Source organism: Macrobrachium rosenbergii, chromosome 59, assembly GCF_040412425.1.
Source record: "Macrobrachium rosenbergii isolate ZJJX-2024 chromosome 59, ASM4041242v1, whole genome shotgun sequence".
NCBI classification, from domain to species: Eukaryota; Metazoa; Arthropoda; class Malacostraca; order Decapoda; family Palaemonidae; genus Macrobrachium; species Macrobrachium rosenbergii.
In genome coordinates this window covers 26,172,442-26,187,551 of record NC_089799.1, presented here as the reverse complement: position 1 = coordinate 26,187,551, position 15,110 = coordinate 26,172,442, and the positions used below count along the sequence as shown (strand labels likewise).

General features: G+C 43.1%; 2 protein-coding genes, 1 non-coding gene and 1 pseudogene across 6 annotated transcripts in view; 1 reads left to right on the top strand and 3 right to left on the bottom strand.

Annotated features, from left to right (window-relative positions):
• Window positions 1-15,110, bottom strand: part of LOC136837356 (uncharacterized) — a 208,831-nt gene that overhangs the window by 145,673 nt on the left and 48,048 nt on the right. The window lies entirely within an intron of this gene.
• The window catches only part of LOC136837357 (dehydrogenase/reductase SDR family member 11-like), a 42,489-nt gene that overhangs the window by 20,741 nt on the left and 6,638 nt on the right, over window positions 1-15,110 (top strand). For all 4 annotated transcript variants that reach the window (XM_067102103.1, XM_067102101.1, XM_067102102.1 and 1 more), the window contains 2 exons: window positions 6,899-7,028; window positions 14,871-15,023. In XM_067102103.1, coding sequence (XP_066958204.1) covers window positions 6,899-7,028; window positions 14,871-15,023 — 283 coding nt within the window. The remainder of the gene's footprint in view (window positions 1-6,898; window positions 7,029-14,870; window positions 15,024-15,110) is intronic.
• Window positions 11,374-11,490, bottom strand: LOC136837780 (5S ribosomal RNA; annotated as a pseudogene).
• Window positions 12,974-13,077, bottom strand: LOC136837789 (U6 spliceosomal RNA). Its single transcript, XR_010852774.1, has one exon. It is a non-coding gene; the product is annotated as a U6 spliceosomal RNA (small nuclear RNA).

Genomic DNA, 15,110 nt, shown 5'->3' with positions numbered 1-15,110 from the left:
CCAGTTTCGCTGAATCCCAGTATGCTAAGGACACGAGTAGTCGTCCGTCTCTAATAACAAGTTGGTTTTATCAATCTCCTCAAGAAAGACTTTGAAGGGGATTGAAGAGTGTTTGGAGGAGAAGAGGCAAATTGAAAGATGCAGTTTTGTATCCCTCCTTCTAAGCTTCTTTCAGGAAGGAGGAACTGGTACAATACTGGTGAGTGTTTTTCCTTGGGAGTGTCAGCTTCCTCACAAGGAGATTTTTCTGGATTGTTGACTCGGCGAGGAGGTCTGCTCTTAATGCTGCCAAGGTATTTTTCGCCTCTCCGGAACTGGACAGGCTCTTTAATGGTGTATTCAAGAGCTTTGAGGTTATTAGTTTCCTGGATTGGGCTTTTGGTACGTTGGGTAGAAAACTGAATGAACTGGATTTAGATCAAGACCTAATTGAAGACCTTTCTGGAGTAATGTCATGTATTGACAAAGCTCTAAGGGATGGGGCAGCAGAACTCTCCACTTCCCTTCTGTTTATGTTGTTAAAAAAGAGGGAGTTGTGTTGCTCTTTTTTGGCTAAAGGAGTGTCTAAGGCACAGAGATCTGCATTGTTATTTGCGCCTCTGGACAAAAAGTTTTCTATTCCTCAGAATTTAATTTCTGAAGTGGCAGCTTCTCTTCAACAGAAGACTACGCAGGATCTTCTAGCTCAGTCGACCAGGAGGCCCAGACAAGCGGGGTCTGTTACTCCTAGACAACAAGTGTCTTCGTCTTCATTTAAAGATCGGTCCTTTCGGGCAGAGCGGCTACCAGACCGTATCCCAGAGCAAGAGGGAGAGGATGTTTTGTACCGAAAGCAATCAAGAAGTCTGAGACTGACAAGAAATGAAGTTTTAAACCTCCACACACTGTGGGAGCGAGGCTCCACAGTTTTGTACAGATTTGGGAGAGCAAGGGGATAGATCCGTGGATTTTTTCAGTTCTTTCAGAGGGCTACAAGATCCCGTTTATGGGATCCTCCTTGACAACGCTGACCTATAGCATTAGCTGCATACTCTCCAGGGTCGGACAGATTTTGTGCGTTGAAAAAGGAGGTAAAGGCGTTGCTTGAGAAGCGAGCAATAGAAGAAGTTTTGGTGTTGGATTCTCGGGTTTTACAATTGCCTGTTTGTAGTCCCAAAGGCCTCGGGAGATTGGAGGCCTGTCCTGGATGTAAGTGCATTAAATCGGTTTGTAAAGAAAGAAAGGTTTGCTATGGAGACAATTCAATCGGGTGTTGGGATCCTTCGAGAGGGAGATTGATGGTCTCGATAGATATGAAAGATGCTTACTTCCATGTTCCAATCCACGGGATTCAAGGAAGTTCCTAAGGTTTGTGTTTGGGAACAAAGTTTTTCAGTTCAGAGCCTTTGTTTGGCCTTTCAACGGCTCCTCAAGTCTTTACGAAAAATCCCAACTCCAGTCGCAATATGGCTCCATTTGGAGGATAAGGATAGTTTTTTATCTGGACGACTGGCTGTTAAAAGCAGAGACGAGAGAGAAGTGTGTGGAGGATTTAGAGAGAACTCTGTCTCTGGCGAAAGAGTTGGGGATTATTGTAAACTTTCAGAAGTCGCAGCTAACACCATTGCAGTCCATTACTTATTTGGGAGTAACAATGAACTCAGCGACTTTTCGGGCTTCTCCGTCAGAGAAGAGAATAGAGACGGCATTGATGAGAATTCAGGAGTTTTTGTTGAAAGAGAAATGTTCGGCAAACGAGTGGATGAGCCTCCTCGAACGTTGGCTTCGTTGGAGAAGTTTGTGAGGTTGGGAAGGCTTCACATGAGGCCTCTTCAGTTTTACATAAAAAGGAAGTTGGGATCGGAAACTCTTCCCAGACTCGTTTGTGTTTCCAATTTCAAAAGAGATCAAGGAGGATCTGAGTTGGTGGAATTCAGTAGAGAGACTGAAAGAAGGTCTGTCTCTACACGAGAAGAGCCCAGACCTGATGTTGTTCTCCGACGCGTCAGACCTAGGTTGGGGAGCAACACTGGGACAGAAAAAGGCTTCAGGTCAGTGGACAAGCATTCAGAAGAGTTGGCATATAAATCTGAAAGAATTGGTAGCAATATTTTCAGGGCTGCAAGCGTTCGAGTCAATAGTAAGGGACAAGACAGTGATTGTTCATTCGGACAATACGACTGCACTGTCTTACATAAGAAAGCAAGGAGGAACGCATTCTTTCTCCCTTTACGAGAAAGCAAAGGATCTGTGGTTATGGACGGAAGAAAGGAAGGTAGACATATTGACTCGCTTCATTCAAGGGAAGCTGAATGTCAGGACGGATGGATTGAGCAGGAGGAACCAAGTACTTCCTACGGAGTGGACGCTGAATGCCCAAATTTGTCAGAGGCTTTGGACGATTTGGGGAGAACCATGGATAAATCTGTTTGCGACGGCCGAAAATCACCGTCTTCCCGTATTCTGCTCTCCAGTGCCGGATTTAAAAGAGCCTGGGAATAGACGAATGTTAATGAGCTGGTCTCATCTGGAGGTTTACGCATTTCCCCATTCAAGATTTTAGGGCAAGTGTTGGCAAAGTTCAGGAACAAGCAAATTGCAGAATGACACTAATAGCACCTTTCTGGCCGGTGAGGGATTGGTTTCGGACCTTTAGATTTACGGATGGATTTTCCAAGAATATTGCCAGAGAGGATAGATCTACTCAAGCAGCCAAATTCAAGATGATCCACAAGAATCTGTCCGTTCTACATCTGACAGGATTCAGACTGTCGAGCGAATCCTTAGACAGAAAGGATTTTCGCGAAAGGTTGCTGAGGCAATTGCAAGACCAAGGAGAGTCTCTTCAGAAAAATTGTATCAGTCCAAGTGGTCTATTTTTAGAGATTGGTGCAAGCAGAATGGAATCTCTTCTACAAAACCTCTTTTGGAGATAGCAGAATTTTTGTTATTCCTGAATAGGATTAAGAGTTCTCGTCCTCGACCATTAAAGGTCGAGAGGACAAAGACATTAGAGGTCCAACGGAAATTTGTGGTGTTGGGTAAAGGATCCAAGCGGCCCATGTCTAAGAATGCTTTAGCTTTCTCAGAAAATTATTATGGACTCACACTCTGAATTGATCCCGATCGTTGTAAAGTGCTTAAAGTGAAAGCCCATGAGGTTAGAGCGGTGGCTATGTCTTTGGCATACCGGAAAAATTTGTCATTAGACAATATTTTGCAGGCTACCTTTTGAGGTGTAACTCAGTGTTCGCCATGCATTACTTAAGAGAAATTGAAACAGTTTTTGAAAATTGCTCAACGTTGGGCCCGCTTTATGGTGACTGGCACGGTTTGGGGAAGGGGTATAGGAAGTCTTTCCTTCCTAATGAAACCTATTAATTTTTCTAATCTTGAGATGGGTTTGTTGGTTTTGGGAAGTCTGGGGGTACTACGTGTGTCTGGATGTGCCCTACAGTTATATTTAGGTGAATTGGGTTTATATATTTAGTGGTGATACCCTTATGGTGAAGGTTGTTGATGATGCTAAAGCCCAGAGCAGGGCACTTTTAGTATCTATTATGCATGATAGTCCACGGTTGCCCGCCTCGACTACATGTAAGCTCTCATGCACTCGGCAAATCAGGTCTATATACCTTGTCGGTGCGACTGAGGATAGCAATGAAAAAAGGCAGTACCAATGACTTCAGCTACCTCAGAAGGTAAGGAACTACCGGGATTCTTTTGAATCTTGACATATATTTACATTGTTTAGTGTGTTGCCTGCCATGAACCCACCGCCTATAATGTGCCAATCAGCTATTATGACTATCAGGTAAGTCATATGAGTAAAATGTCATTTTATAATAAAATAAAATTTTACACATACTTACCTGATAGTCATACAAAACCCACCCTCCTCCCCAATCATGGGCAAGGGTAGCATAAAACATCTGACTGTATTGGTGGGTAGTTCCACTCACTCCCTGTAGGGGGCCAGGGGAAGGGGGTATCACGTGACCTAACTATCGACGCTGCCGCGAATTTTTGAATTTCTGCCGGAGACGTCAGAGATGACAGCTATTATGACTATCACGTAAGTATGTGTAAAATTTTATTTTATTATAAAAATGATATTTTTCCATCAAAATGTCTTTTTAGAAAAAAGACTTATTTGTATGGGATTGTAACCCAGGTGGCAAACAGGTTGATCACCAGTTTTCCCAAATTTCATATAGCCTTTGTCACATGACGGTGAAGGGACCACTCTAGCCTATAACCTGCCTCTAGTGGCTGAGCTGGTCTGCCACTATATACTGATAGCGTGGGATCTACTTGGCTGATAGCTTGATGACTTGGTGAAATGCCAAATTGTGCACTTGCTTTGTCAATCAACAAACGGGAAGGGAGCCCCTACCCCCTTGTTCGTTTATTATGCCACTGTTGTTGTTTTAGCTCAATAACACTACAGAGTAACCTATTAACGGATCCCAGACTACTTGCAGTGCTAGAATTGCTGCAATCACTGCACTCATTTTAAGAACAATAACAAGTGAGAGTCGTCCTGATTTCACACACAAGGATCGAGTAAGCCATGCAGACATGAGTCCACCCTATTTTTGGTGCATTCAAAAACTAGAGCATCTTGGGAAGAACCCTCTCAGGAAGGTAGCTGTTCAACCACCAAGCTAGATTGTAACGAAGTCATTGCAACCAACTCCACTGCTCCTGCTCTAGCAGCTGAGGAGATTCCATTTGCATGAAACCATTCCGAGGGAAAATTATTTGTCCATTAGCAGACTGACAGGCCTACCTATAGGTTATGTCTTAGGCCCTATGGGATGTAGCACTTCTGCTGTGGCTTTAGAAGCAAGGAAAGCAGCTAGAACAAGTACTAAAGGAGAGGGAGCACACTGACCTGAAGAACTTTATCTTTTCTAGTACATTGCCAGCGAATGCAGACCAGGACAGCTGAAATGACAGCAATGTTTCATGGTTAAGCCCAAAGGTGCATTCTGCAGAGGACACCAGGTGAAAGAAAGAGCTCTGGTCTCTTCCCTGAAGCTATTTTGCTCACAAGAGAGACTGATGACCTCAGGGGGCCATCAGGTCTTGGAGAATACATAGCAAACCAAGAAGGTCCTTTAACTGAAGCAGAGGAAAAAAGGGGAGGCAACATGACTGCAACCCTGCTCTTGAGGACCATATTAAGTGCCTAGACTGAGCCCCAGACACTGAATCACTAATCAAAGACATCAAAGATGATCAGACATGATCATCATTTTACTCTTCAAGCCTAGAGTTGAATTCTGCATGTCCCATGCAGAATGGTACAAACCATGGTTTGTGATGGACCCAGACTGAGAACAGCTTGGGTGTCTTATCAATCACACAAGTATGGCCATGCCTATTGTGGTCTTGGGACTGGTTATGAACACATCCTGGGACACAGTGAATCAAATCCAAGGAGCTGGGGAATGCGTGGCCACAGGAAGAGTCAGGGGTTGTACCCTTCTCCTGAAAATGAGTAGATGACTGGGTACAAGTTGAGTTGTACAATGAGGACTAGGTACGATAAGCTTGTGCACCAGTTTACATAAATGCTGCTATGAAGCTGTATACATGTACTTTACTTGAAAAAGGAAAGGTACAAGAATAATACTTTAATTAACAAACTGCCACTACCTCAGGTTGACAAATCCCAAGCCAAAAAGCAAATTGGCATTTACAGTGAAGATTAAAGGGGAAAATGTACTTCGGTGCAAACTTATACCCTTACTATAGTTGAGTAGTAATCCTACAGAAAAAACCTAAAGTTGCCACAAGAAAATACTAACAGTTTACTGCTAACTAAGCAACTACTGCTTACAAACACTAAAATGTACCACCTATGTACACAGAATGCAGTATGTGCCAACTGAACATTATATGTGAAGCATATCACTACTGGTTGCTCACTAATTCACATATATTGAAAAACAAACATATTTAAAATTCTTAAATAAGTACCATCCACATCAAAGGGAAAATCATATCAACCGTATCTTGAATTTCCATCTTCAAAAATTTATGCCCACAATTTGCAGGAGCACAACCACATAACTCATAAGGAAAATTAATCAGAGGTGAAATGAGTACTGTACAGTACATTATGCATTCCTCTAAAACAGTGCTTCTTAACCTCGGTTGTGACCCAAAGTTGGGTCGTCAAACCATTTCAATGGGTCCCAAGGGTTATAACTTTTTGGGCTTATTATTTCCTCAATACTCTTATTATAATTATTGTTATTAGAGAAGTACATAATTCATTAATATCTAAGGCTTAGATATTAATGAATTATGTATTCTTAATACACTATTTTCTCTAATAATTGCATTAATAAAAATCTCATGTAATTTTTGTTTCTGTAACACGTTTTCATAAGCATAATTTTATAAAAAGGAAATGTTTATGAGGGCATGGGTTGCCTTGGTTAATTTGGACAAGATTTTGGGTCACTGCCAAAAAGGTTAAAAACCACTGGTCTAAAAGATAACTACCACAGATACACAAATGATGAGGCTGGTAGCTAGCTGCATGAGACTAGGGGATCCACCTTTGCACTATTTCTTATACCATTTTGTATTTTTTAAGAAGGGATGAATTGCCTGGGATATGCCATGATCATGAAAAGAACATAATTAATTGGTGTTTACTGAAACAAAAACTGGTTGAGAAACAATTCTTACAGATTTTCCATAAAGGCAGCTATCATTTAGGATGGGCTGTTGCTGTCTTGGATAGCGGTAATGGGTTCATTAAAGAGAAAGGCTTTAATTGCTTATGGAATCGCTATTAACAGATGTGAATTTGAGTATCTGTTAACACACTTAGGGAGAGATTCCTTGTGTGCTCTTCCTGTTAAAAGCATATCTTGTCATAGCACATACTTCTCTACAGCATATGTGGACACTACGTGCTTCCGAGAGGTGGCAGCCACTTTTACACAGGAACAAAATTTGCAGTAACAGCTCTCACAGAAGGACTGAGACAAGAACTACGAGACCTCAACTCCAAGATCCGAGTTTCTGTAAGTGTTGTTTAAACAGTGGTTGTATGAATAGCTGTAACTTTCAGAAAGGTGGGTGGTAACCTAGGTTTGTCATGTGTTCTATAATTTAACCAATAATGATGAGTAGGATTTTGTCATCTGGTGCTAACTGCTTTGGAAAACAGTACAGATATTAGCAATAAATTAAGTATAATTTCCACAAGTGAATTTGAATTAATCTTTTGTAGGACATATTTGAATAGTTGTGAGTTGACTTGCCACCTTTGTAAGTGTTTTTTCCTTTGATGGGAGTACTTTGTAAATGTTAATTCTACTGTCGAAACTTTGACAAGAGAGAAAGAGAGATTGTACTTTTCCATAAGTTGTGGTATAGTTTTATGTATTTCTAAATTTACGTAAAGTAGAAATGCGTATTATGTAGAAGAAAGATACTATGTTTTGTTGTGTTTGTATTTAGTAACGAAAAGCGTTGTGTTGGTTGTTTCATTTATTTAATTGTAAGTATACGTGTAATAGTGCTTAACTACGAACATCGGTTGTTTGTCTGGTAGTTAGTCAAACATTTGGTGTTGGTCGGTGATGGTTGTGACAGTCAGTCTTGTCACAGCCATGGTGTAGTGTAGTTCTAACTAGCAGGGACTCAAGAAAAGGGAATGCAGCCATAGTTATCAGTGCCTCCAAGTCCACTTAAGTATTCCTTTTCATCTTAAAGTCCATTTAGGGAAATTCCTTTAGGAGATATGCATATCTAAATGTAAGGAGAATTTCTTGAGGTGTGCTTTGGATGAGGGTTACGAAGTGGAGATTGTGCTCATGCCAATCTCATTCTAATTCAAGCTGGGAATATTAAATGTGCCATTTGAACTAACAGTAAATTTGTATCGTTTTATGTCTTAGATTATTATACACAACGCAATGCATTGTTTTAAGTGCAATTTGGAATAGCATATGCGTGATGTACCTGGGTGTCGTAGTATAAGGCTTAGGCTACGATTAGGTTGGTATGTTTCAAGTCGTTTAGGGTATATGATAACACTTGAGATTTGAAATGCTCCACTTGTTCTGAATGAGTCGCAATATCTACATTTGTAAAAATATTTTTATTACTTGAGTACTGTATTGATTGAATTTGGGCTTCTTGGTAAAAAAAAAAAATAAACTTGTACTATAAAAAAGTTATGTTGGTCAAGAGAGATTATAATACACTACAAAGAACAGATAACAACAATTTGCTACAAAAGTTCTTTCTTGTAAGTACAATAAGAATTAGAATTTAGAATATAGAGTAATTTTGTAAAAAAAAAAAAAAAAAACTACCTAAACTAGAAGCCCTTTTGAAAAAGGTTGACAAAAATGATATTTTAATGATAAAATAAAGTTTGTTCATACTTACCTGGCAGATATATATATAGCTGTATTCTCCGAAGGTCCGACAGAATTTCAAATTTCGCGGCACACGCAGTGGCCGGTCAGGTGGTTAGTACCCATTCCCGCCGCTGGGAGGCGGTATCAGGAACCATTCCCATTTTCTATTCAGATTTTCTAACGCCACTGTCTCCTGAGGGGAGGAGGGAGGGCAATATAAATATATATATCTGCCAGGTAAGTATGAACAAACTTTATTTTATCATTAAAATATCATTTTGTTCATGAGACTTACCTGCCAGATATATATATAGCTGAATACCACCTTTGGAGGGGGTAGAGACAGCCAAGAAATAGGGAAAAAAACCAATTATTGGTAAAATTATTTTGGTTCCTTATCTGATAGCGTAGCTGACTGAGTGGTTACTGTCACTCTAGTCTGCTTCTGCTTTACTAGAGACCCCAGCGAGGTAGTGACCTATATAGCTGGCGACTTCTAGATGATCTGTCAACGGGGCGTGACCACAATGTGACTAGATCATAGCCCATACAAAGAGGACAAAAGAGCATTACTAACCACCTAACCAACACCTAAAGCGTTAGTTTGCAAAGGATTGGGAAGACTGCCTCCAGTAGTCGACCTAACAACCACAAAAACAATTAAAGGGGATAGGATCAGAGTTACCCCTTGTCCCCAAGGTTGCTGAAGCAGCAATGTATGGTCCCAGCGAACAGCAATTTCGTATGCTACCTAAACATCTTGCCAAGAGTGTGAGGCAAACACCGAATTGACTTCGCCAAAATGTGGCACTAAAAATGTCACTGAGTACCATATTTTCTTGAACGCCATGGAGGTAGCAACTGCCCTCACCTCGTGAGCGTTAACTCTCAACAACTTGAAGTTGGAGTCGTCACAACTAGAGTGTGCGTCCTTAATGACGTCCCCTAATGAAGAATGCCAGTGCATTCTTGACATAGGTTTAACTGGTTGCCTCACAGAACACCATAAAACATCCAATGGACCACGAGTGTCCTGTGTTCTTTTAAGGTAGTACTTGAGAGCTCTAACTGGACATAGAACTCCCTCAGGTTCCTGTCCAATAAGGTCTGCTAAACCTTTAATTTCAAAGTGTCTAGGCCAAGGGTTAGAAGACCTATCATTCTTAGCCAAGAACTTAGGGCTTAAAGAATAGACAGCATTGTGTTCCTTGAAGCCCACATGACGGCCTCGAACTTCTCTCACTCTCTTCGCGCGAGGAATGCCGTTTCGAGTAACATCCTTAAGAGATGCAGAGTGGAGAGGCTCAAAAGGACTAAACATCAAAAACTTGAGCATTACGCCCAAGTTCCAAGCAGGGGAAATCAGCTGAGGAACCTTGGACGTCTTGAAAGAGCTCGTAAGATCGTGGAGGTCCTTATTGTCAGACAAAGCTAATCCTCTGTGTCTGAATACAATCGAAAGCATGCTCCGATAACAATTGATAGTCGGAACTGCTATATCGAGTTTTTTTCTCTTAAGTAAAGGAGAAAATCCACCAACCTGGCTCACAGTGATAGAGGAAGAGGAAAAACCCTTCTTTCTACACCAACCTTTGAAGGTTGCTCACTTCGCTAGATATATCCTTTAGATGAAGAACTTCTGGCTCTAGCGATGGCCCGTGCCACCTGGCCAGAAAAACCCCTTTGCTCTGACCAAGTTTCGATAGTCTGAAAGCAGTCAGGTTCAGAGCGGGGAGATTCAAAGATATCTCGTGAAGTGGGTTTGTATGAGCAGGTCTGCTCTCATAGGAAGGGTCCTCGGAACGTCTACCAACCAGAACAGAAACTCCGAGAACCAGTGGTTCAAGGCCAAAACATGGGGATGAGAGTCATCCTCGTCCCTTGTGAGGCCGCGAACGTATGACTTCTCCCAGAATTTAGAACGGGGGAAAAGGCGTAAACATCTATTCCCGTCAATCCCAGGGAAGAGCAACTATCGCAACTGCCCCAGGGTCAGTACAGATGAGCTTTACAGAGGAGCCTCGCTGTTCTTGAGGTCGTGAAAATATCCACAAGATGGCGACCCCAAAATTTCCAAAAATCTTGGCAAACCTCCTGATGAAGGGTCCATTCCTTCGGCAGGAGTTGATGGCGCCAACAGAGAAGGTCTGCTCGAACATTTTCGACCTCTGCCACAAAACTTGTGAGAATCGAAATGTTGCGACATAGGCTCAAAGAATAATCTCTCTTGCAAGGCTGAACAGGAACAAGTATTGTCGAGTTTGCTAGAACTACACGATTGCAAACTTGGACCTCGAAGAATTGGCGAGCTAAAAGATAGCCGCCAAATCTTTTGAAGTCGATGTGCCAGGACACCTGTTCCTCTCTCCAGGTTCCTAACACTTTCTCTCCCTCTAGTGTTGCCCCCAACCTGTTGACCCGTCGGGAAAAACAACACTAGGTTGGGGTTCAGAAGCTTGAGGAGATCCCTTTCTGCAATTCCGTTGGATCGAGCCACCACCACAGATCCTCTTTTATATAAGGAAGAATTCTCAATTCCTCTTTCAAGTCTTCCTTGCTTTGTCAGTTCTCCAACAAAAGAACTGAAGAGGCCTGAGATGCAGACTCCCCAGAAAACAAACTTCTCCAGCGAGGAAATGGTCCCCAGCAGACTCATTCCTTCCTTCACCTAGCATGTTTCCTTTTCCAAGAAGGCCGAAACTTTTTCGTACATAGAAGTTGCCGTTCTTGCGACGGAGACGCTATAAAAGCCGCTGAATAGATCTGAATTCCCAGACACAATGGACAGTGAGGGGATCAGCTGCGACTTCTCCACAGACCAGAAGTCCCAGGGACTTCACGAGTTGCAGAGTCAACTGAAGGTCCTCCAGATACCTTCGCCCGGCGGCGCTCGAATCAACCAGTCGCCCAAGTAGAGTGAGATCCTGGCGTGCGACAGATGCAACTGCATCGCAACGTTTTTCATGAGACGTGTAAACACCCTCGGAGCAAAATGTGACGCCAACAGCATCTGGTGTTCCCAGGCGGTCAACCATCCAAGTACTGACCAGACCCAACGTTGCTTAACTCGCTGATCGGACGAGAAGGGTGTTTTCAACGTGGTATGGCCGTTGTGCAGAGTCCAAAGCAGAGAGCCCTGAACTGGTACGTCTAGTCCCCAAGACAACCTGAGATACTTCACCGAACGTGGATGAATTGGGGCGTGAAGATAAGTATCTTGGAGATCCAAAGATACCATCCAATCCCGGGATGAAGGGCTCCTAGTATTGACTGCGAGGTCTCCATCTTGAACTTTCCTTCGGACCAAGTTGTTCGACCTGTTGACGCCCAAGACGGGTCTCCAGCCTACTGAAAGTTTCGGGACTAGAAACAATCTGCAGTAAAACCCGGGGAACACCGAGTCCAATATCTGTTCCACTGCTCTCCCTTTCAACATCTGTTCGAGCAGGTCAAACAATTTTCTGTTTGACAGGAAGGCAGTTGAAACAAAAACAAAAGAGGAGACAGGAAGGGAATCAAGTAACCTCTCTCTAACAGTAGGAGGGACCAAACGTCTGCCCCTCACTCTTTCCAGGCTTGTGCAAAATGAAGCCTGGTTGCAAAGGGAGTCTGGAGATGAAGGGAGTCACTTGCTACCTCTCTTGAAGTGACATTCCTTCGGGAAAAAACTCTTCTCGTGGTGCGGGTCTCGTGTTGCTTCCCATGGAAGCCCCTTTGTTATGCAAACATTTAGCTTTCGTTTACTTTTTTGTATCTGAGATCGGTGCAAGCGTTATGAAGGAGATGCAGTTTGAATGTCGATAACTTTAGTTTTGAGAAAAACGATATTTTTGCTTCTCTGTGTATTTATTTGCTTGCCGTTACACAGTTTGATGTTTTTATGACATAATGAAAAGCCAAAAATAGACCTGCAAAGTAATATAACTTCTCTAAATGAAGCTAAATGAAGCGAGTGTCAAAACACGGCTGAGGTAGGCCAGAGTGACGTTTTACTTAGTCAAGCTCTTAGCTGCTACTGACTGACTGCCACTGACTGCCCTGCGGCATTCCTGTCTTTCGCTGATCGTACTATGTCCACAGGGTTGCCATAGATCGCATTAGATATTATTTCATAGCTAAAAGGAAATTACCACCGATATACTGACAATATCATTACATTATATGAAAAATGTAATTTGACTATGATAGGTTACTGTTTTGTTTATAACTTCTAACTGTGGCGAACTTTTAAATAAAACTTTCTGAGAAGATAGTCAGGATATGTATGATGCCATATATAAAATATCCCAGAAAATTTTATTTCCGATTTTTTCGTCAAACGCTCCCCTTAAGACAAAGACAACTGCGAGGGGTGGAGAGAGAGCCGGCGGTTGAAAAGTCTCAGAAACAGATCCCTAAGAAAAAGCCAGAGTCTGATAATCAGAGGAAGATGAAGACGAAAGAAGTTTCTCTTCATACAAAGGCTGTGACGAAGAGGATGTTCTTCCGCAGCTGGTGGGTCTTGAGTGAGTGGTGAAAGTAGTTCCGATTCGCCCGTCACGTGGCGGGAACTCCCGCGAACGAAGAAGTCGTCAACTAGAGTGCGATATAGTAAACATAAAAATGTGGAACGCTTCACGATTAGCGTGTCATCCTTGCGCCAAGAGCCATGCTAATCTTCTCTGTATCGTTCCAATTAGTATATGTACTGCGAAGCAAGTACTGGCTAAATTAAGAAGGACATCAAATGATGAAGCGGGTATTTGTGCGACATGATGAACAACTGGAGCGGTGTCAACACAAGACTTGAAGCTATCGGCGGCAGCGGGCGTCATGGCGTGACGCGCGAGGCTCCGTGGCAAGTACTAGAAGAGAGTCACAGCGTGGCGCGGCGTCATGGCTAGCGCGCGGCGTCAAGGTGAGGAGGCGTGAAGCGTGAAGCGCCACGAAGAGCAAGACAGCGCTCCTGGCGCGAGACAAGAGAAAAGGCCAACACCTCAACTCGGGAAGACGAATAGGAAGCCACTAAACACTCTCTAGAAGACAGGCGCTCTGTATCGTTCCCGAAGCGGGAGACGAAGGTGAAAGTCTGTACCTCTTAACAGGCAGATTCGAATCTTGAAAGGTTCATGAGAGCATCCAGCTGTTGTTGCAAACCCAACAAAATCTTACGCGTTGGAGAAGCCACTCTCTCGGGAGAAGGGCTGAACCTGAGAGAAGGAAAGGGGCGAGAGACGTATAGTTCCTTCCACAGGGGAAGAAGCTCTAGCCCTTGCCTTAGCGCGACAGGGGGGTCGAGTAGAGTGATCATTCGAAAAACACTTTATTCTCTTCTGCAGAGGAATATCCACGCAACTTTCGGGGAAGAGTACAAACGTCTAGAGGAAGAGGGCGTGAAGCGTCCTCTCCTCTAAGCTTCTCTTAAGAGGGAGAGAGTCCAACCGAGAGCTCCAACCCCGTGGCGGGAGGGCGTGTCGGAGGACGAAGCAATCCTTCAGGATGCGTGCCTGAGCACGATCCCTGGCAGCCTGGGTAGCGTCATCAGGACCTGCCGAAGGGACGCCAGATCGGTGGGAAGCCCCGTAACCCTCATGCGACTTCGACATGCCCCTCCCTGGTCCTGGGAGTTCGACAGAGGTCCAGGCCTAGAGGCATTATAGGGCCGATCTGACGCCCCCTCCACAACACTAGGGGCACTAGCACTAACACTATGCGTTTGAATTGCATTCACTTTAGTTTCAAGAGCACGCATTGACTCACACGAGCCAGGGAATTACCTTCTGCAGCAACAAACTACAGGGTTAGTAATAAATTACTACAGGGTTACTAGTAGGAGAAAACCTGACTGTCCAACTAAGGATGCACTCTAGGAGGAAGATTCCCTCAGCCTATCACGCTCCAATTTAAGCATATAGGCTTCATATTACTTCCACTCACCCTCAGACAATCCCACACATTCATTACCGATTATCATAGAGCATTGAACACCCTTACATATCATATAAAGAGTGAGGAACTATCAAAGTCTTGATAGCCTCACCTTACATTCACCCAAGCTACAGACTCGATAGCTAGAGGTAAGACATCTTAATTATAAGAAAAGACAAAAGCAAAATCAAAAACGGTCCACAAAGAGCGTATGCCAAGTCACAGATCCAGTTGAATACCAAAAAACAACCAAAATACTTAAGTGACAACAATTTCGAAATCCAAAAGGCGGAGGAACTGACAACAGGTGTTGACAGTCCGGCGACAGAGAAAATCTGAATAGAAAATGGGAATGGTTCCTGATACCCGCCTCCCAGCGGCGGGAATGGGTACTAACCACCTGACCGGCCACTGCGTGTGCCGCGAAATTTGAAATTCTGTCGGACCTTCGGAGAATACAGCTATATATATATCTGGCAGGTAAGTCTCATGAACAAAATGCTGGTTAAATAACTTTCTTAGGGTATGGCTCTAAGACCAAATTAAAATCAAGTCACTGTTGAAAGTAAGTTTTTCTTTGTAATCAAGGCTATTAGCCCTGGATTGGTGGAGACTGAATTTGCCATAAGACAAAGAGGTGAAGAAGAAGGAAGGACAGCATATGCCACACTCCCAGTTCTCAAGGCTGAAGACGTAGCAGCATCTGTGTGCCATATGATATCAGCTCCACCTCATGTACAGGTAAGGTATATAATGAGGTACTTTCAGCACATATTTGAAGAAAAGTACAATCTTGTTTAAAAGAACTGCTAGAGGATTACTCTTTTT